At 33.7% G+C, this 23,639-nt stretch overlaps 1 protein-coding gene across 5 annotated transcripts in view; it reads left to right on the top strand.

The window, feature by feature from the left end:
- The window catches only part of LOC144965205 (prostatic acid phosphatase-like), a 52,449-nt gene extending 29,631 nt beyond the window's left edge, over nt 1–22,818 (top strand). For all 5 annotated transcript variants that reach the window (XM_078900292.1, XM_078900293.1, XM_078900290.1 and 2 more), the window contains 5 exons: nt 3,379–3,505; nt 4,568–4,653; nt 5,707–5,878; nt 12,595–12,714; nt 20,943–22,818. In XM_078900292.1, the coding sequence (XP_078756418.1) occupies nt 3,379–3,505; nt 4,568–4,653; nt 5,707–5,878; nt 12,595–12,714; nt 20,943–21,046 (609 nt within the window). In that variant the 3' untranslated portion in view covers nt 21,047–22,818. The remainder of the gene's footprint in view (nt 1–3,378; nt 3,506–4,567; nt 4,654–5,706; nt 5,879–12,594; nt 12,715–20,942) is intronic.
- Nucleotides 22,819–23,639: the final 821 nt, after the last annotated feature.

The following is a 23,639-nucleotide window of genomic DNA, read 5'->3' as shown; positions in this document are numbered from 1 at the left end:
GAGGAGGAAACATCATTAAAGAGTGCCTGCATTCAATAATGCCAGGAAATATTGGATTTCCTCAAATCACCTCTTAACTGGACTTGGCAGAACTGCATCAAATATGTGCAGATGGAAACTTGGAAACAGTGATACCTGCCAGAAATGTCAGGCAGCCCCAGAGACCAGCGATCACATCGTCCTCCACTGTCCAATCACTAAACTTGAAGGTGGCTACGAAACCGTCCTTAGGGCGGAGGAAGACTGTAGAATCTGGGTTGACGAAATAAATTTGGAGGTGTAGCCATACGCTACTACTACTACCCCCAGTTTAACAACAATTCAATTAAACACATCAATAAAATTATCAATTTTAAAAGAAATCACTGGGCTGTCTGAAACTCCAGACATGTCATTTAAATGTTAACAAGGTGAAAATAATTGTATACATTTATACATTCAATGTAATATTAAGGTAATAGATCAAGTCTTTGAGGCGCTTTGATTGTACAATGTCTATTCAGAATCAGAATAGTCAAGTAGTGATATTTCAGTAGTATAACGCCTCAGCACATAGAGGTAACAAATATCTGCTTTCCTAAACAAATTAAATTGTGCAATATATTATTTTTTTTAAGTAAAGAAGATTTCTCATCTTTAAATTCTGTCAGATTGAATTAGAACAATTTCACCAAGTTTAAATTCGTCATTGTCCCAACAAATCTTGCCTGAACCTGGCATTATAAGTAAGAGAAACACAATAGTCAGCTTTAAATTCATGTCTATTTACCCTAATTACAGGTGAAAGAATTAAACTACCGGTCTCTTTCAGGAAAGTCTCTCGTATCCAAAGCCTTCACTGTATCCTAAATTAAAATAATGAACTTAAAAGTGAGTAAAAGTAAATAAATAAAAAGAGTTAAAAGCCAATCAAACTTCTCGAGTCACCAGGAATGATGTCAACGTGTTGAAGTTGAAAATTATGAATTTTTGCCAAGGGAGTAAAAAAAAAAAAAAACAAAAAGAAAGAAAGTATGAAAATAGTATGCCTCTAAAGGAGCTCGAACCCCTAACTCACCCCACCCTGGTTACAGTTCATTGTTGTAATTGTAATGGAAATACTCTGAACTAAAACTAAAACTAAACCAATGAAATGAAGAATATTGTCAAAGTCAAGCACAACAATGTTAAATCAAACTCACAATTGTATTAGTGTTAGGTTATCAGACCTCCCAATATGTGCACATAGATTCAGATCTTTCGGAATTTTAAATTTTCTGTTTGAATTTTATGGTCTTATGCTAAGAGTGCTATTGACATTTTATGTCTCTAACTTAGTGTGCTTCTGTGGACTAGATTAATATCAGAATTAGATTTGCTACTTATTTTTAAGAAGATGCCGAGCTCAGAATAAAGTGTTACTCTTCAAGAGTCTTGGCTCACAGAATCTTGTTTTTCAAATTGGTTGCAATGCAATGGCAGCACAAAGTAAGGGAGGCTTATTCTTCAGGCTATGTAAAAAGAGAAACTACAATTGAATCAAATGATAGATCGACAATGGCCTCCCATATGAAGGCTAAAAACATTTATCACTACCTGAGGCCAAAAACAAGAATGACAAGAATACCGTGTTGAACTTCATAAGAGAGTTTATTATCAAATTCAAGTCTTTACTATGAATTATTAAAGATAGTTACTCAGTTAAGTGGGTATTTGACAAGTTATTTGTTAAATTTTGCTCTTTAGGGGCCAATTTTTGAAACACTGTGAATTCATTTTTCCCCGCAGAAGTAGGTCTGAAAATTTTTTTGAGGTTGTTGGGGACCCTGCATTTGGAATGTGAATCATCAACAACAAGAAACATCTTATTCAAAAAGGACCTGCATAGTCAATGTGTAATCTCTCCCAAGGTTCAGTAGGCCAATTCCAGTTATGCAAGGGAGCCTTTGCAGGCTGTTTGCCATGCTTAGCACTAGATGAACAAAGCTTAATAAATCTTTTTATATCCGCATCCATACGTAGCCACCAAAACCATGTTCTGGCGAGGCTTTTCATTTTAGAAGACCCGACAATACATGATGTAGCATTTGTTACACTGTTTTGCAATGCATTTGAAATTATGACTCTTTTCAAGACTCAATTCAAATTGTTTGTTTTAAAATGGTTTCAGGTTTTCATGCATGTTGTGGGTATCTTTAGAGTAAGTGGGTCACCCATTCAAGACATGTTGATAAAATTTACTTGATGTTGGCTTTTAGTGAGTAGTATATTGACCATGTTGAAATGTTTCTTATATGGAGTGAGAGATACTCTATGTTAATACAGTGGAACCTCCCGATTACGACACCTCCGAATAACGACAACCTCCTGATAACGACATTGACCCGTGGTCCCGATTTTTTTTCTATTTAAGATCAGTAAAAATAACCTCCAAATAACGACGCACTTTTTGATAAAACCTCCAAATAACGACATCATTTTGGCGATTTTCGGCAGTTTTCGTAGATATCTGATACTAAAAATACCGAGTATGAGTACTCAAAAGTTTATAAAAACGATTCCTCCTTGAACCAATGAGAACGCAGCTTTTTTTGACGAATCTTGGCTGATATGCATTTATAAAAACCAAGGTATAAATGTAAGTGTAAGCAAGTAAACACAAAATCTTGGAAAATGTGATATTATGTGGTGATAGAAGTAGTAGTAGTAGCAGTAGTAGTAGTAGTAGTAGTAGTAGTAGTAGTAGTAGTAGAAGTAGTAATAATAATGATAATAATAATAGTAGTAATAGTGGTATAGTAGTAGTAGTAGTAGTAGTAGTGTTTTTGTGGGAGGAGGAGGAGGAATTTTGTTTGTTTTAAAGGGTTTTACAGCGCCTGTGACACATCTATGTGCCAGTAAAAAGGAAGAAAATTGGATAGTTAAAACATTCTAGATTTACAATTGAAATGACATAAGAAAAGGTAAGACAAAGGGGAATGGTTTAAATAGGGAAAATATGTAGATTCCAGGAGCACACTATCAGTTTACTCAGTTCAGATTACCTAAAATACTCATCCAGACACACGCACAAGAACCCTCTAAGAGGAATACACTACAATGTTGTTTTTTTTGTTTTGTCAATGTTAATAAAAACTGGTCCCGCGGGCCTTACCACGCCCACTTTGTCCGCCATCTTGGAAACCTCTAAATAACGACACCTCCGGATAACGACATAAAAACTCGGTCCCGTGGCATGTCGTTATCGGGAGGTTCCACTGTACTAAACGGTTGTCAAAAAAGCTAGGAAATTAGCCCAGTACTCTCATTCACAGCTGAGTCCGTCTTTTGCTGTAAAAGTTTCTTTTCCCCCACTTTATTTTCCTCATAATAGTTTTTCTCAAATTATGATTGTTGCAGAAGGCACACAATATGACTTGGAATGACTGGGTACAGCAGAAAGATGTGTTTGAAAAATTGAAAGAAATAACAATATTCGGCTGGGATCTCCTTTATTACACAGCTGAGATGGCAAAACTGAAAGGAGGTAAGTTGCTGTTTATTTAGATCGTTTCAAAGTAATTCTTGATAAAGAAATAATTAGTCCTGATATAAATATTTTTAAACTTACATACTCAGAATATTCAAAGGCCGAAAGAACCCTTCAAACAGGACAATAGTAAAGGTTAGGTATAGTTGGCTTCTATTCTATATTTGGTGCAAAGCTGTAAAACGTAGTCTTAATTTCAATTTTATTTTATCCTTTTATTTTTTATTTCTTTTTATTGTTTTTATTTTTGTAGCCCCTGTGCAAGATGTATTTCATAGGATACTATGAGCTGTGAAATTCAAATTTTAATTTTTGGTTTAAATATAAAACACAGTGATTTTGGGTTACTGTGATTCAAATCCACATTTGGCATTTTGATTTGTCGTCATGGTTATGTCATCATCATCATCATCATCATCATCACCACTGTGAATATCATTATTAACAACACCCCACCACAAGAACCAACACCATCATCGTTAGTACCACTCCCAACACAACATTAATGTTCACTGCCACAACAATCACCAATGTTATATTTTTATTTTGCCCTTTTTGTTTCTTGTTTTTGGTAATAAGTATGTTTTATGATGAGAATAATGTATGTCACTTACATACCGTAGAACCCAAAATATTATTTATATTATTTATATATTTTATTATTTTGAACTATTTTGATAATTTCTTTGGGTGGTAGGTAAGGGTATGCCCACATGGCCCCCGCTACGTTGTTTGCCACCCTGGGTCAGATGGATCCACTTTTCCTTCTGAAATCATGGTTTTCAATTTCTATCCATGGTATTTTGAATAGATTATTTCAACCTTGTTCAAATTCTTTTTGCTGAAGACGACTACTCCTCTTTTGATTTACTCATCATATTAAAAAAAACATGCTCTCTAGTTTTTGAATTATTATTTTGTGCTAATATGTATTTAGAAATTGTCTGTTTTGTGTTCCCCCCCCCCTCCCCCCAAAAAATATATATATATAATGTCTCCAAAATGGATCATAATTTAATGTATTTATTTATTTGTTTTTTGTTTTGTTTCCATCATTAGGGCCTTTGTTAAAAGACATGATTGAGAATATGAAAATGTCCATTAATGGGAGCTCCGGTAATCTCAAACTTCATATGTATTCTGCTGTAAGTGAAAACAGAAGCTGATTTTGGTACAATTTAATGTTATCTAATTACATTGGTGGATATTTTTGTGGTCATTTTTCTTTCTATTCTTGTATAACTTCAGACAATTCTTTAAAAATCACTTATTTGCAATGGGTGTTATTCCCCTTAGGACCAGGTAATGCTGAGCTCATGGGCTCTGCATCGGTCCACATCTTACTATCTCTTCTATTCCCTTATGACATAAATCATTTGGTTTCACCTTGGTCATATATAACATCGTTCTGCTGGGGCGCAAGACATTCAGATAGATTTTTTTTTTCCCTTGTAAATCGTCTCTCCATTGTAGATCATCATTTTTATTTATTATTGAAATATATTTGTAGGCATTTTAGTGTTTCTCTTTTGGTGGCCTTGCCATTGTGTGGCTTTTAAGATTAGACACAAGGATAAATTACTCCTGGATCTGCTTTTGAACTTTATTGGGATTTTAATAGGTTGTTCAAGCTTTTATGTCCTCTTTTTAAGACTGGTTTTTTTTTTTTTTTCACAATTGAATAAAGAAACACTGACAATTTAATCTTTCCGTAGTTAGAAACTAAAATCGATACTTTTTTATGAAAGTAAAAACACGATGGAAACAACCTTTTTTGCTAGATCACATTTATGATTTTTTTTTAATCACTCAAATTGAATAAATGTTTTTGAGCTCTTTTCTCTCTACACAGAGGTGAATATTTAAATCACGCACTGTCAGATTCGGAAATGCTTGTCATGTTCCATTTAAATAATGCCCAAGTAAGCACTACACATATAAAATACTTATGGATTTAGATTATGTGTGATACACTTTAAAACTCTTTTATTAAACGATGATTGCAAACCAGTCAGATGCTCTTACTTTATTCTGAATTTCAGTTACAATTACTTTACCCCAGATTCTTGAAAATAAAACCAAGAACATACTATTTTTATTTACATTGATCAACTGGATCTGTAAACAGATATCTTTGACAAAAAACCCCCCACATATTTATCAAATTAACATAATTTTATTTAAATGTATTATCTTAGCATGATACGACAGTGGCATCACTTCTAAGGGCGATGACAGTATCCAACAACCTCCAACCACCTTACCGAACCCTTATCATGGTTGAGCTGCACCATATTGATGGCAATGATGTTGTTAAAGTTTTGATGCGAAATGATACTGAAAAGGCGCCTTACAACCTTATACCAAGAGGTAAGCAGTAATAAAACTTGTCAATATACTCAATCACTTAATTCTAGAGAATGTTCCAGAGTCTAGAGTATCTCGGTTTATGTTGTGCTGGACAGCATAGGCTGTCAACGAAGGTCCTCCACTTTTTTTATGTCCTGTGTCATCACTTCCAAACCTCTGCACACTGGATATCTGCTTCTACATCTCTTCTTAAGGTGTTCTTTGGCCGGCCCTTCTTACATTTGCCCTGTGGATTCCAGGTTAAAGCTTTCCAAGTGATGCTTGTTGTCGGTTTTCTCAGAGTGTGACCGATCCATTTCCATTTACTCTTCAACATTTCTTTTTAAATTGGCTGTTGGTTTTTTTTCTGCTACAGCTCGACGTTGCTAATTTTTTTCTGGCCTATGTACTTTCAAAATCTTTCACAGACATGACTTGTTAAAGTTTTGGATTTTATTCATGACTGTTTTGGTCATCTTCCATGTTTCTGAGCCGTAAATCAAAACACTTAACATTTGTATTGAACACACAGACTTTTGTGCAAGTTGTAATCATGTTAGATTTCCAAAAGTTTTTTAAAATGTTGAAAGTGGCCCTTGCTTTTCTGATACAGGCGTGGGCAGGGGGGCACTTACTGTGTCTTCTATCTCCTTATTTCTGTTTTCCAACATGCTTTTTGTATTTGTCTTGGGATGAGATTACTTGATTTTGTCCTGGCCCTGGCTGGATACCCTAGCTGGGAGGGAAACAGTCAAATGTATAGTTAGAGTTTTGGGAGATGATATTTTTCTCTTGTAAATCATCTCACTGTTATGCATTGTATTATGTTTGTTTACATATTATATATGATTTGTAAACATTTGAGTGTTTCTCTTAGTGGGGACCTGTGCTTGTGTCTGGATGAGACTTTTTGTTTTTGGTGATCTCAAACTAAGTACTTTGATAGTGTTCTCTTGTAATCTACATCTGTTTCCTATTTGAACCACTTCCCCTTTGTTTCACCTTTTCTTCAGTGCTTTAATTGTAAATCTGGAACTTTTTACTGCCTTTTTAGTGGCACTGATAAGACCTTAATGTGTTGCAAGCACTGTAAAACCTTTAAAAACAAAACAAACAAAGCTAGAGGTGCCTAAATGAGCCAGTAAAATGTCGAGAAAAAAAATAAAGTGAGTAGATGTGACTCATATATAAGGGAACAACACAAAAAACATCTGATACAGGCCTCTTCATCCATGCCTCCATTAACACTGATAACACTTCCTCCTGGACTGTTCCATTTCGTTGAATAGAGTCTTTCATATCTGTGATCACTTTTAATATTTGCTTATGGCTTTGGGCGAGAAGGGCAAGATCATCTGCAAAATCAAACCTTTGAGTTGAGTCCAGGGAGTCCAATGAATTCTGTTTCTCTCCCCATTTGTTGTTTCTCTCATGATCCAATGGATGGAAAGTAGGAACAGAAATGGTGAGAGGAGGCATCTTTGCCATATGCCAGTTTTCACACATCAAATGCCCGTGTCAGTTTCCCTCCATGAACTACCTGAACAGTCATTCCCTCATAGGATTTCTCAACCAGTTTGGACAGCTTTGCAGGGACTGTTTCGATGTAGGCTGTCAAATGCGTTACAACATTTTTATAGAGAGGACTGTTCCATTCCAATGATTGCTCAAGTATGATTCTTAATGTGCCCGGTGCATGATAGATCCTGTCTGAAACCTGCCTGGTTTTCGCGTAGTGTGGCATCTACTGCATCTTTCTTTCTCTGTAGCAAAATTTTGTTGAAGATCTTCCCGGGTATGAAGAGAAGTGTGATGCCACGATAATTGTTGCAATTACCCTGGTCCCCTTTCTTTGCAATCTTTGGGTACTTCCTCTTGTTCCCATACTTTTCAAAAAGGGGCAAGAGTGCGTCTGCTGTCTTCTTGATGTCAGCCTTGAGGGCTTCTACAGGGATTCCGCCGGTCCTGCAGCTTTGCCACTTTTCATTTTCTTGATGGCACAAATAATATCTTCCTTTGATGGCCTATCGCATCTAATATCCAAGTCTTTTCTGTTTTTTGAATGCTGTGGGAGTTAGCAGGTTCAGATCTATTTAGAAGTTCATCAAAATGTTCTAACCATCTTTCCATCTGTGCCTCAGTTTCTACAATAGTCTGCCCTTGTTTATTTTTAATCTTTCTATCTGGAGGATTGTACTTGCCTGACAGTTTTCTTGTTATGCCATAAAGTTCTTTCATATTTCCCTTGTGGGCTGCTATTTCTGACTTTTCTGATCATAATTTTCTCTTTTGTCTCTTTTCACCCTTTTTCTTCTTTGCATAATCCGCTTAGTGTTTTGCTTTGCCTGCCCTGCTTCGACTTGCATTTATTGATTCTTTCTTTTGTTTTCTCTCCTGAATCTTCTATAAGGTGTTCTTAGGCATCCATTCCTTATGACGCCTATCATTGCGTCCCATTTCTTTTGTACAAGTTGTTTTGATAGCAGTTTTCAAGTCTTGCCAGTATGTATGCAAATCTGTCCTCGCCCTGCAGTTTGGTTAACATTTGATATCTGTTACTTAATTCTAGAGTAATGGATGTATGTGTCTGCTGATCTTTTAGGGATCTCACATTAAACTTTTCCCTTCCTTGGTATTTTGTAATGAACTTCTTCAGTTTTAACTTTATTTTGTCTGTCAGAAGATGGTGACCATTGGCTCCATACTCGCACATCTAAAAGTGACCTTCTGAACTTTTTTTGAAATACAGATGTGATTGATTTGGTTCTCTATGGTGTGGTCTGGTGACATCCAAGTTGCTTTATGAATTCTTTTATGTGGGAAGAGGCTGCCTCCAATAACTAAATTGTTCAGTCCACATAAATATGCAAGATTTTCTTCATTGTTATTAATGTCCCCATGATTTCCTCATACCCTTGATTATTGGATCCCACCTTTGCATGTAAATCTCCCATTAGAATAGTGACATCTTTTTTTGAACTTGTCTAAAATCGCTTGGAGTTGCTGATAGAAGGCTTCCTTATCTTCTTTTTCAGATTCATTTGTAGGGGCATAGCATTGCACCACATTCCTTGTTTTATGTTCTAAAGCGTGCTGTTAGAAATATTGGTTGTAGAGTAATAGTAGTAATGGTGCGGCTATGTGGTCTAGTGGTATGACACTTGCTTTTGGATCGGATGGTCCTGGGTTCGAGCCTCGCTCGGCGCATAGTTGAGTCCTTGGAGAAGGCTCTTTACTCACATTCTCTCACTGTACTCGGGTGTAAAATGAGTACCTGGCCTATAACAGCGTTGTCTGTCCCAAAAATTTGGGACGTCATGTCTCGTCCTACATGTTATTTGTTGCTGTTGGCCAGGGACCCCTTGTAAAGCGCTTTGAGCACGTTTAGTGGATATTGTGCTATATAAAAGCTCAAGTTTTTTTTGTTTTTTTTTTTATCAATCTTGATCCACTCACCTCCCAACCAATGTGAGCTTCCATTGGTAACATGATGCTTACTTCCTCAGTGTAGGCAGATTTTTCATCTTTGTGCCCCGAGTATAGCAGGAGTTCTCCTGAAGATAATCTTTTTTTTTTTTTTTCCAGCCTGCTGCCTCCTTGTTTCACTGATGCCAAGAATGCAATGTTGTAGTTTCTCATCTTTGCTGCTATCTGTGCTGCTTTTCCTGTCTTGTACATTGTTTTGACTTTCCATGCACCCAGAATGGTTGTTACCCTGGTTGATAGAAGAGTTGTCGGTGTTGAAGCATCCTTTCGGCTTTGGCCCTGACTTGTCTTTAACCCTCTCGTGTTCAGATTATTTTTGGGGGAGTAGATAATGAGTTCCCTATATGGCCATGTCAATCATGTAGACATCCTTTGATGATATAAGCCTACTCTTTGATATCTGTAGTCGCCTTTTCGTTTTCTACGGTCACTCATGGCTAAACTCCGCCCAGAAACGATTTCATAGGTCCGTCCATCACCAAATTTCAAACTTTTGTTCTCGTGAGTTCTTAAGTTTTTTGACCGAAGAACGATTGGCTACTGAGCATCTTGACCCTTCAACGATTGGTCGTTCTGGCAGCTCACGTGTCAACAGCCGTCAACAATGAATTGAATCATCGTTTAGGCAGTGGAAGACGGCCATGGAATAGTTGCGTCACATCACCACGTTGTTGAATAAATTATCCAGGCATGGTTGATAGGTAAAAAAGCCAAATTATGTTCTAGTTACATTTGAAACAAACAAAGTATATCACTGATCTCGTCTCATTGAGATATAAAGAATGATATAAAAATCAAGAAAATCGGCCGATAAATAAAAAAGTTGCTAAAAAAAGCTAAAATAAACAAAAGCAATTTTTAAAATCAAATTTATTCGTAAAACAGTTGGTTTTCAACCGATTTTTATGAAACAAAGACCAATGTACTTATTTTTTCAAGCTGATTTCAGCAATGTGACTTTCAAATTTCTCAGAATTATATTTTTTACTTTTAGATTTTAGCTTTTAGGCCTACTCAATAAGGTGTTATATTCCTTGCATAACAATAGCGTAATACATCGACGGGGAGAAGCGTCTTTGTTTCGGCCAGCTGGATAGATAGCATGTGATTGGTCGAAGACTTTGAGACGCTTGATTCACAATTCTACACGAACGGACCCCGGCGGTCTATCAAAGAAGTGTAACAAATTTATTTACCGACTATTTTTCTTGGTGCTAAAATTACAAAGTAATAATTTCGCATCAGAAAAAATAACTCTGAAGTTCCTATCTCTTTATTACAATAAAATTGATACATCGAATGACAAAATCGACCCACAAATAAGGGAGTTATAAATTGTTCATACTATTTTTAAAAGTTTACAAGAATTGTCTTCAAAGTCATTTTTCATCACCAAAGTCGTAATTTTTTACCGATTTTTACCAAACAAAGTGCAATGTCAATGATTTTCACCCGCAAATAAAATAGGATTTAAATCGCAATTTCTGAAACGTATTTTCTTTTCTGTCGGCAAATTTATAAAAATCAAAGCTGAAAACACCCTGCGGCAGTGACAGGGCCTGTCATTTCCTTCACAACGATTGGATTTTACTTACTGAGGCCAGTCTTGACTACCCCGCCCATGAATATTATGCCAGTGTCGGTTTTTGTCGGGTTGAATCTTAAAGAGTTAAATCTGCTGTTGCAGATCATTCTTCTGTCAGGACTTAAAAAGTGTTATTTCCTTTCGTTAAGGGGGGAGGGGGGGGGGGGGGGGGGGGGAGAGCGACATTAAAAATGATGAAGTTTGACCCAGTTTTTTCTAAAATTAGATTTTGGTGGGATGTTGTCATGTGACCATTTGTCTGCATAAAAAATTGCATGAGAACGTATTTTGTGACCCATAGTATGGTTAAATTCTGCCCATTTTTAGTTTCAGTGGACTGATTTCATGAAAGAATATCAAATAGTCTTTATAACTAAGTAAAGGCAAAAACATATCAATGATAAGAAAAACTCTCCTCTATCTTCAACAACCAATCACTTTGTTCTTAATTATGTCATGTGGTCACAATCCAATCCGAGAGCGAGAGGAGAGTTTTTCCCTAAACTCGTTTACTTTAACTTTTAAATGGGTTTTTCTCAAAACTGCAATTTTCTCACTAAAAACCTATCTCAACCCTCAGTTTTCAACCAATCTTCTTAATTCTTTCTACAAATGAGTGTCATACAAATACGCAGGTCCTCTAGGAGCCGGATTTTTGAAATAATTATAAAATTATGAGTAATTTGAAATTATGTAACTTTTTTCAAGGGGAATAATCGAGTAGTAACTTTGAACTTAATTTTTAAAGTTTCTAATTTAAAAATTAAAAATCGGGCTTCTAGAGCATCTTTATTTTCCTTTTTTCTACCTGTGACCAAAATATTATGGCAACCGATTGATAAACAAAAAAGCCTTTGACTTTTTAAGGTTTGTTGTTTATTTTCCAATATGGCGTCGTTTCCATAGCAACGGGCAACTTTTTTCGAAAAAATTATATGCAATCATCCTTCCCAAACATATACATTATGACTGTTCATAGAAGTTTATGATATTTCATCAAATAAAAAAAATGACCCTTTAGTGTCGCGTCCCCCCTGAATATATTTGAAGCTGATTGTTGCAGATGCATGGTAATGAAGGTATTGTGCATTAGGGTGTCCGGATTTAGCTCTTTTAAAAGTTGGCAGCTATGTAATTTGTAGATCTCCCATTTTGCTTTATGACTATTTGTAGTCTTTCCCCCTTGACCAAATTTATTTTCTAATGTCTTAAATTATGATTCGATCCAATGGATTTTGAATTGACTCTTTTAACTCTGCTTCTGTATAAACAGTTAAACGAGTCTTATAAACAGTGTTGGACATCATTGATGGACCAAATGATATAGTCGGATTAAATTTAAGTTTAGTCTCATTTCGGGGTCAGAAAAAATCTCGACTGCACCCGGGATCAATCTTGGTCCCTTTGCCCGTGAAGCGAGTGCTCTACCGAGTTAGTCTTATGTTAATTTGGGAGTGACACATTTTTTTCATTTTCAGCCTTCCATTGTTTTGTGTCATCAAAACGGGATGGAAGTCTAGAAAATACAAGATAAATAAAAGTGTCAGAAATAGACTTCCTTGTGATTGGCATGAAAAGAAATGACAATACCATACTTAATCCCTGGTGACCTTGCATTACCTGGTAAAATGCCACAAGATATAAAGCATGATACAATTCTTTTCAGGTTGTGAAGATCCATGCAAGTTCTCCACTTTCCAGAAGGTTCTAGCAGCCAGAATTCCTCAGGATTGGGACAAGGAATGTGAAGTCCAGAACTCTCGTGGAATATCCAATTTATCACCAGGTAATGTTATCGCCTCTCTGACCCCACTCCCCTCCCTTCCGAATAACAATAACATTTCCAGATTTCCTCAAATTGGAATAAAAAAAAGATTTTTTCCTAAATTTCCTCAGTTTACTCTGAAGTTGTTAAGATTTTACTTTGAGATATTGTTGCTTGGAAGCTCGGGACAATTTATGGCATCATCAAATTCGTTAAAATATATCATTAAGCTGAATTGATGTCGATGAATTAGACCCTCTTGCATTTGTGAAAAAATAAATGTGACCCAAGTCTCAGGACAATTATTTAAACAAATGGACAATATCATTATGCTTTTTTTATAGTTTTGTATTCGCATTTTGCTCTCATCAATAATAATTATCTGTCATTATCTTAGGTTGGTTTTAAGGACTTTTTGATGCTTTAAACATGCTTCATTTTCTTTCTAAATTGCCATTTGTTTGATTTTGACATCACCATTCACTTTAACAGTAGCGTGGTATCTGTATGCTGAATATTGTTCTGTCACTCTTTCATAATTTTTTGTTTTCTCACTCAATATATAGTATATGACATTTGGTTGTAGATGACGTTGGGCTACTAAGTAAAGTCAGACAATCAAAATTTGTTCTTCAGCTAAATTTGTAAAATAAAGTTATTATTATTTTTTTTTCTTGGTCATTGCTTTGAAAGGAAGTGTCAGTATCCTATGGTGGATGAAAATGTGTGCTTGTCCATCTGTTTACTATTTTACCGCTTACAGATGATATATAATTTACTTTTTTTCCATTTAAAGGTCCACTGTTAAGTTTGACTTTACTATTCAGTGCACTCAAACTCAAAGCCCTGATTTGGTTCTAATTCGATAGATTGTAAAGGTATCCTAGTTTCTACAAGATTATATCATTCTGCATTATCCCAAGTAGACATGCTAGTTATTAGGTAATATAGATTTTTATCCAAAAAAAAAGGGAAAAAAAAAGAGAAAGAAAAAGTATAATGAGAAGAATGATATTGAATCAACAAATATATTGTTCATTTTGTTTTAGAACTTTTGATATTATTGTTTGTTGCATGTTATCAAGACATAGCTGCCAACAGTTCCGTTAAAAACCGATTTGTTCCGTATTCGACTTCCTGAGTCCGTAAGTCCGTAGTATATTTAGTTCAAAATCCGTATTTTGTAATTTTTGGCTAATTTATGGTAAACAAGGCCATTATTATTATCACTATTACTAAATTATTGTTATTATTATTATTGGTGTCCAGCGAGAGATGATGGGCAGGGTTTAAATCAGCACAGCATATTCTTCATTCCTATGTAGCTATTTAATTTAAATTATCCCTTTTTATCATAAATGATTTTCAACAATTAAAAAAAATTCCAGTTGATTATATGACGCCTGTTTTTCACTAAAACCTTTCATAATTTATTGGAGGTTTTCCTAAAATATGCACGTTAGCCTCAAATATACTTTTGGTGTTCTCAGACAGTATTGTTTCTTTCACTATTTGTTACAAATATTGTTTTAATTAAAAATGAAATTAAATAGTCATCTTTGATTGGAAGGTTTTCAATCAGAAAATCAATTGCTTACATAGATTAAACATAATGATTATTTCCCTTTATTAATTTATGAAATATAAATTCAATCCCTTTAAAAAAGACATCTTGACTGATTCTAATTTTTTTTTTTTCAAGCAAGCTTTTATAACGGTTTAGGTTCAAGAGAAATAAGTATATCCCATTTTTAGGTGTGTTTATATTGTCAAAGTAAAGAGGTAGGAATTCTCCAATATTTAGAGGTTCATTTTACTATAACTACTATTATAGTGTAATACTTAAAGACCATTATATTGCATGAAAGGGGCACACGTCATCCTCTCATCCCGGGCCAAATGGGCATTCCTTATTTTATTTTTGAAAAGTTGGCAGCTATGTCAAGAGACACTCTCAGCCTCAGTCTTCTATTCCAAGGTAGTGCAGGAATGATTCTCTACGAATTGGTGGAGAATTCTTTGGTTGAGAAAATGAAATACTACCAGAGAATCATTCCTGCACTACCTTGGATGCCAAGTCAATCAATATTCAAAACTTATTTCCAATATTATAATTTGACCTAAAATATGCTGAAGTGGTAACTCACTTCTTTATTGAATTATGATTTAATTAGCAATAATATAATAGTGATGCATCTATCACTGCACACAACACACAGGCTCTAATTGCTTACATATTTTAAAACCCAATGGTCAAGCACCAAATGGCACAGAATAAGAACAGAGACACAGGGTAGGGTTTCTCTGATATGAATTAAACTCACAATAATCAACCAAATGGTCATATTGTCAGTATACTGAATTAGACAGATAACCTCGTTTATCACATTTTATTTGTCCAGTTCCGTATTGCATGTTAATTACTGTGAATCTTATATATTGATATGGTCAAAAGCAAACAAAAAAACTCAAAAAATCTTGCTTTTTTTTTTTTTCTTTCCATTAAAAGACAATGGATAGTTAAAATAATTTTTTCTCTATAAAAATCTATCCATGTCATTCCATGTAAATATTGTTTGCATATCTTTGAGTTTTGAAATCAAAAGAATATTCCTTGTCAGAAAGTTTTTAACTGAAATTACCACCAAAAAAGGATTGGTTTTATTGGTTTTATCAAAACTTGATTATTGCAACTCCCTTTTATCAGGTCTCCCACTGAAACTATTGGGTACAAAATTCAGCAGCCCGCATAATATATCAAAAAAGAAAATTTGACCATATCACCCCACTTTTTGAAAAATTTGACTGACTACCTGTCCGCTATAGAATAGATTACAAAATGGCATTATTAATTTTCAAATACCTTAACAATTTACCCCCCTCTTCATCTTTCTGAACTAATAAACCTTTAAGCCTCGAACCAAAAGCCTTTGATCATCATGTGACACCACTTTATTATCTGTACCAAAAAAACAAGTTAAAATCTTTTGGCCATTGCTCTTTTCAATATTATGGCCCTACACTCTGGAATTTGAGAAATAAAGAATATCTCAAACTTTAAATCTGCTTTAAAAACCCACTTTTTCAAAATTCATTTTACGCCTTTCTGACTGTAATGTTTGTATACTACTATTATTTGAGCAATATGTAGTTTGTTTCAATGTTTGACTACCTGTGTTTGTACTCGTAATTCATATAGGTAAAGCGCATTGAGATGTTTGGTTCATGGAAAATGCTCAACGAGTGTCATTTATTATTATTATTATTATTCTTATTCTTATTCTTATTCTTATTCTTATTATTATTATTATTATTATTATTATTATTATTATTATTATTATTATTATTATTACTATTACTACTATTATTATTATTATTATTATTATTATTATTATTATTATTATTATTATTATTATTATTATTATTATTATTATTATTATTATATTTTAAAAGATTTTGCCACTGCCCTTTTCCATTTTTTGTTGTTGCTTTTCCATCAATTTTTCTTGACATTTCAAATTGTTGTTGATATAGCCACCTGTCCCTTATTACTCCATCATAGCCTCCTAGATTAGTCTTACCCTATTTTTCCGTTTGAAAGAATATAAAATCTTCTTACACGCAATTAGGTTAATCATTACTTTGCGAGTTTTAATTTACTTTTAAGAGATATTTGTTTTTAGCAACATTTGAAGACAAAAAGAGTAAGCCTGACTTATTTGCTAAGGTGCTTAAAGCTTAGGCATATAAAGTATACTGACATAGGGGTGAGGCAAGCGGGGTTAAGCTAAAAATCAGAAATTAAAATCCAAGAAATTGAATGAATACAAAACAAAGCAGTCAAAATTTATATAATCAAAACAACAAACTGATTTAGATCTTGAACCTCTTCAACAGAAAAGAAAGCGTGACAAAGTGACAATATTTTCCAGGTGAATTAGCTCTCGTTGATATTCAACAAAATGAAAGGAACCATCGAAGTAATCAAGATTGGATGCCCACTGGTACTCGTTCATACTATCATCATTGTAACAGTAGAATAGTCTCACATCTCCAATGAAAAAAAAATAGACTGTAGTCTGTGGAGTCTTCATAATTGAGACTAAAAAGTAAGAAGAAGAAGAAGAAAAGAATAACAATACAGAGGAAAAAATTAAATGCAATAAAGCTTCTGGTACAGAATAGGGAAGAGGAGAGAATGTTTGTCATTTGTCTAAAAGCTGATTCGGGTGTCAATGATGGGGGAATTCTTGTTTAAGTGCAAATCTTTTCATAACAAGATGTTGATTTACAAAACATGAATATCAATACATGAATCGACTCAATAGTTTGCCTGGTTGCCTGATACAGGGCCTCTTTGTCTACCCTGCCAAACCCTTTGCAGTATTTACTGTTATGTATACTTAATCATTGCCCTCCCACTCATTGTTCTTTTTTTTTTCTTATTGGTGATCAATTAAGAAAATATTTGTGGTTTGATTAATGTTACACTATTATTGTCTAGCTCCATCTGCCTGTATGGTATGTACAAGGCAAGATGGCCACATTTTTTATCGAGCAATTACTCTTGATTTCTTATCGCTTTTTACTGTCTTTTTTAAATGTCAGATTAATAAGGATTGCTGGTTTCTGTTATCCAATGTTCAGAAACTACTAATTTTCTGCTCAATTGCTTTTAGAATAAGTAATCTAACAGGTCTTTCCCCAACCCCTCCTAAATAGTCAAGTTCCTGAAAAGAATTTGCAGTTTATGAAACCTCCTTCTCTTTATTTGGCTATATTCATTTTTGATTCTAAAATAAACCTAAGTTTTCTATTCAAAGCAGCAGCATACAAATTTACTGCTTGAATGTACATTTAGCCCAATTGATGTAACAAATGTGACAAAGCAGCCCAGGAAAAAGTCTAATCAGTGTTTCATACTAAAAGAGTAGAGTTGGGCATTTTAGATACAAATATTGTGTATACACAATAAAGATTAGAACAGAGGATTTAGGAAGTACAGGAATACGGATATGTTGGGTTGTAGCCATGAATGCAAAAGCGTACTGTTTTTTTTTTTTTCAGCCATATTATGTTGTCACGCTAGCAAATTATGTAAACTCCAATTTTGATACGGAGGAACCTAAAAAGATGATTCACCATAATGTGTAATGATAAACACATATTAGGCAATTTTATCACGTAAAATGCATAAGCACAGTTACTCCCATTTTATCCATCCACATATGCACCACTTGTAAACCCATGTAAAAGCCATCATTTTGTATCTTTAAAAGAAATTTGCATTCTTCACTGGTAAGAAAAAAGAGATTAAGAGTCATTCATTCCTGAAAAATTGTTCCATAAAAGCTAATAATATTGGTAATGTATTTGCGATAAGTTAATTATTATTCATCATTTCGAAGCAATGAAAAGTTTTTCAAGAAGCTTGGAATATTATGGTGAAAGATTGTTGCAGGACAGCACAGAAAAAAAATCATTTTACTACAATTCTGTATTGATGGCAAATTCTCTGGATACACCTGATAGGGATTGATTTAGATGGAAACAATTCAGTTCTAAGGAAGAAAACTGAAAAAAAAAACCATTCCCCCAAAAAATTAAATAAATAAAACAGACCAAAAACAAACAAAAAAAAAGAACAGAAAATATGTGACTCACTATATTGAATGGTGTTTCGTCAGGATGAATTAGGTGAAGACAGTTGAGGTTAAATCTGATGTGATAAGACTTACAACATTCAAGTTTTTGGCACTTAAAAATTGATTACACTTTTAATTTAATTCAAATTTTGTAGTCTAGACTTAAAATTGATTTTCAGCCTAAGATTATTCTGACATATGACTGGATTGAGAAGGTTGGTCAGCTTTCATCTTAAGATTTTAATGTTGTTCATTTCTACAGGTTCTCACAGATCATTGGTAATAAGTGCATAGAGAAACCAGTCTTGTTAATTGCACAAGACATTGTCATAAGTTTGTCAATATATAGTGCTGGGCAGGGAGGTACATGCTGTGTCTTCTATCCCCCCATACCCGTTTTCCAGTTGTTTCCTGTCATAGTTTTGTCCTGATCCTTGCCGGAGTTCCTTGGCTGGGAGGGAAACAGTCGAATGTATAGTTATAGTTTTGGGAGATGATATTTTTTTCCTTGTAAATCATCTCTCTGTTACGCATTGTATTATGTTTAGTTTACATATTATATTATATGATTGGTAAACATTTGAGTGTATTCCTCTTAGTTGGGACCTGTGCTTGTGTCTGGATGAGACTTTTAGGTGATCTCAAACTAAGTACTTGACGGTGTACTCTTGGAATCTACATCTGTTCCCTATTTGAACCAATTCCTCTTTGTCTTACCTTTTCTTTTGTTGTTTAATTGTAATTCTAGAACTTTTTACTATCCCATTTTCTTCCTTTTTACTGGCGTTGATATGACCTTAATGTGTAGCGAGTGCCGTAAAATCCTTAAAAACAAAAAAAACATATATATAGTGGGTTATTATTAATATTATTATTATTATTATTATTATTATTATTATTATTATTATTATTATTATTATATTATTATTATTATTATTATTATTATTATTATTATTATTATTATTATTATTATTATTATTATTATTATTATTATTATTATTATTATTATTATTATTATTTTGTTGAATTAATGTTGCATTAAAAATTTGTAAAAAATGCTAATATCACCATATATGAGGCATATTGGATTTATGTAGCTCTTCAGGCTCCGAAACCACTAGACCAATCATCACCAAGTTATGCATCGTGTTAACAATTGACACGAACGAAGATGGTTTGCATATCTAATGATATTGAGTAGGCATTGTGATGATTTTATTGAAAAAATCAAATTTGTTTCATTAAATCCCATCGGAAGCAGACACCATCATTTTTAGCACGTGGGGGTTGTTTGTCAACTTTCCGGTTATCGAGTATGACCACGAAATGGGAGTACCTGCATTGAATCGATACCAGTTAGTGGTTCCTCTCATTATTTTGCATACATTCGATTTCTTAAAATTTAATTCAACCATTTTCCATTGGGAAATAATTCTACAATAAGTGAGTGAAATATATAAGATATTAAATGCAGAAAACACCACTCCGTGCCCAAATAAAAAGCTATCTGGAGTTCTCTTATGAAGTCGAAAAATTTTATTCAACACTTAAATCATAAATTTTGTGTTAATTGACTTATCACGTTCATTGAACAGACAATTATGATTGTATGGTTAATATTTTTTAAATGTTGAAGGACAGCAACCTACGTAATTTACAAACATGAATTTAAAAATAAGTTCATAGTCTATTTTATTCCATGGTTTGATTTGGTGAAAATGTATGTGAATGAAAAGGTAGGAAATTCTCCTTACACACATTGCCCAGATTTGTGAAAGGTCAGGATCTTGAGAAAGGTTTAATTAAAATTATATTTCACAAAATAGCACATTATGTATTATGGTAAAGTTAGAGGTTTGGCAGAATCATTGGTATTGTAAATCATGAAGTTTTGTGTATGATTGTGTAGAACCAGTCATGTTGGAAAAAGCTATCCCTTTCATTGTAATTGTCTGTGACTAAATCTTAATTATTTCCATCCCATCACTGGCAGTCTATCTTAAAATTTCAAGCAGTTCACAACATTGTTGCTCTAAGCTGACCATCATCAGACCCAGAATATGAATCCAGTAGAGAACCCCTGGGACATGAAAAAGAGCATCATTATAATAACGAGTTGAGCGCCTGATTTTGGCAAGAGGAAGCTGTTCAGACATGGGTGGAGAGAAGTCCAGAAAACTCCTAAGTTTCAGCTCTGAAGCTTCATTTATTTTTAGTTCTAACCAAATTCCAAATAACATCCCAGAAAGTTGTGTGTGATCTGTCATTGTTAACATGGTGTAGGCTGACTGTGATAGTGGGTTTCTGTACAAAATTTACAGTAAATCGCATATTTTTGTGTGTGTCATTTTCTTTGCAATTCAATGATTTTTTTCTTTATTTATGATAACTTCATGTTTCATTCATATTTATTAATACACACAAGAATTCATTAATGCTTAACTTAGCTTTTAAAAAATGAATTAAGTTTGATATTTTCGTCCATATTTTAATAATAATTCAATTTTCAGATGATTCAACGGAAAAATTAATTGTTATGATAAAAATGCAACATAAAACATAAAGGTCATTATATTTTTATTTTTCCTCTCTTTCTCCCCACAGCATCATGGATAGCTCTGGCACTAGGACTCTGTCTCTTAGGAACTGTTATCATAGGAATCTTCATACTTGTACGGAGGAAACCAATTTCTTATATGCAAGTGTAAACAAGGAGGATTGTGTCATTATGAATTTGGCTAATAATTTGTAATATACCATTATAATTGATGGAAATGAGTGTGCCAATACATGAAAGGTACTTTTCTGGGTGGGGATTCTGACCTTCCATGGTGAGCGCAGAGGTCACTTTGGCTGTGTCTTCTCTCCTTCTATATCCGTTTTACCTTTCCATGTTGCTCTATCTTTGTTCTGGATTGATATTACTTATTTTTTTTCCTAGTTTTAGCAGGGATCCTTAACTGGGAGGGAAGCAGTCAGATGTATTCCTTTTTTGAAGGACGATTTTTTTCCCTTATAAATCATATCTCTCTTTTGAACTATTAGTTTTTTTAGTTTTGAATATGTTGTATTTTGAAAGCATTTGAGTGTGTCCTTTGCTCGTGCCTGAAAGGGACTTTGAGGTAATGTCAAAATTGACACATTGATGGATTGGTTGTGGAATCATCTGTACCCTATTTGAACCAGTTCCCTTTTATCTAACTTTTTCTCTTGTGCTTTTAAGTTCAGATCTACAACTTTTCCCCTACCATCTTCCATTTTACTGATGCTGAAATGACCATTAAGTGTTGCTAGCACCGTAAAATCCCTAGAAACAAAAACAAAAAGTTTTTTTAAATTCACTCCTAAGAAAATTTTACATGAATAATTTGAAACATGAAATGTTAGTTTCTTTTTGTAGTCATTTAACAATCATATCAATCATTGCCTTCAAATTTTTATTCCATATCATCTTTTTGCTCTTAAAATATTTTTTTTTCTCATAAACAGCTGTCTGGAAGGTTATATATGGAAGTAGAAAAGCCATATATTTCATTCCACATTCCCAATCCCTCCCTATTTACATTTTCTTCTTTTAAATTTATAACTTATGTCAAGTGTTATAATAATGATACTGACAGAAGAAAAATCATGTTTGTTTTATTTGATCACCAAATGAAATACATGTGATAGTGGATTTTAATATTTTAATAAAACGGGTGTAAATGTGAAATAGATACACATGGGGCAAACAAAAAGACATAGAAAGCCAAAACAAACTGGTCTTAACTCTGTTCTTGTTGCAACATTATAATGAAAAGTCAATATCTATTACAAACTAAATGGGATTGTAATTTTAAAAATATGCAGAGTTTCGATGGAAGAAATACGGGATGGGAAGGGGTTATGGATATGGTGTTAACCCAATTTTATAATGGACTTAATGGCATATCGAAGTTTGAAATACTTAATGCCGATATACTAAAGAATTGATAATTTCCAATTTGCGTAGAAAATTAAGTTGCTTTGGCTTTGCTTGTCACAGTATTATACTTATTGTTACATCGACATGATAAATATAAATATCAAACATTCCTTTTGCTCATAACTGTTGAGATGGTAATGCATCATTTTTTAGTAACATCCATTTCTATCTATATTTTATCAGGGAAGTTGAAAAATATTTTTAAGATTATATGTTTTAAAAATATTTACAATGTTGAATATTTTTCCTTTACCTGAACGATTTATGTACCTGGTAATACAATTTTTATTTTTAAAGATGTCGTAGTTGACTGAAACATACTTTATGACATATGAGAATTTTTGAAGGGAGAATTTGGGATATCCCAAGAGCAGTTCAAGATGCGATAAATTCCAAAATTCTCTCTCTCTCTCTCTCTCTCTCTCTCTCTCTCTCTCCCTCTCCCTCTCTCTCTCCCTCTCTCTCTCTCTCTCTCTCTCTCTCTCTCTCTCTCTCTCTCTCTCTCTCTCTCTCTCATATGGAAACAGCTTATTATGTACAACATATATTATTTCTGTAATAGTAATATTTTGATGAATTGTTATCTCCTATCGTTTGGTCATTTTTAGTAATTGGTAATTTCATGTTAATAGATTCTTCGAACTTGTTTGTGGTGATTTTGCAATCAGATGTTGATAATCTGAAATATCCTTTTTCAGTAATCTCTCAGGAACATTGTAAACGCACGATTATCAAGCCTCATGGTTGAATGCAAGTAAAAAACTTCTGATTTATAAATTTATTCAGTTTATAGAGGTTCAACTTTTTTAAGCACATAGATGAATGAGTCTTTGGCTGAGAGGGAAACATTCAAATTACTGTATAGTTTTAGTTCTGAGAGATGACATTTTTTAAAACGGTAAATAATCTCTCGATAATGTGTTTTTGTTTCTTTATTTTTTAATATTGAATATCATGGTTTGTCAGCATCTGAGTGTTTTCCTCTTGGTGGAATACTGCGCTTGTGTCTGGATGAGACTTTTAGGTGATCTCAAACTAAGTGCACTCATATTGTTCTCTTGGAATTTATATCTTTTATTAAGAATAATGCAGAAAACTTATATAGCGCTATAACTCCAATACACCAGACTATAAGTGCTTAAATTCCTCGGTTCCTGATTAAAACCGTTCCTCTTTGTCTTCCTTTTGTGATGTGTCTTTAATTTTAAATCTAGAATTTTCTTTACTGTCCCATTTTCTTCCTTTTTACTGGCACTAAAATGCCCTAAATGTGTTTCAAGTTTAGTAAATATAAACCAAAGTTTCAATCACAGGTTGTAGGTCACTTCCTTTGGATT

The sequence above is a fragment of the Berghia stephanieae genome, chromosome 2 (genome assembly GCF_034508935.2).
Source record: "Berghia stephanieae isolate SIO BIC M18660-M18661 chromosome 2, UCSD_Bste_1.3, whole genome shotgun sequence".
Lineage (NCBI taxonomy): Eukaryota > Metazoa > Mollusca > Gastropoda > Nudibranchia > Aeolidiidae > Berghia > Berghia stephanieae.
This window is presented reverse-complemented; position numbering and strand designations above follow the sequence as displayed.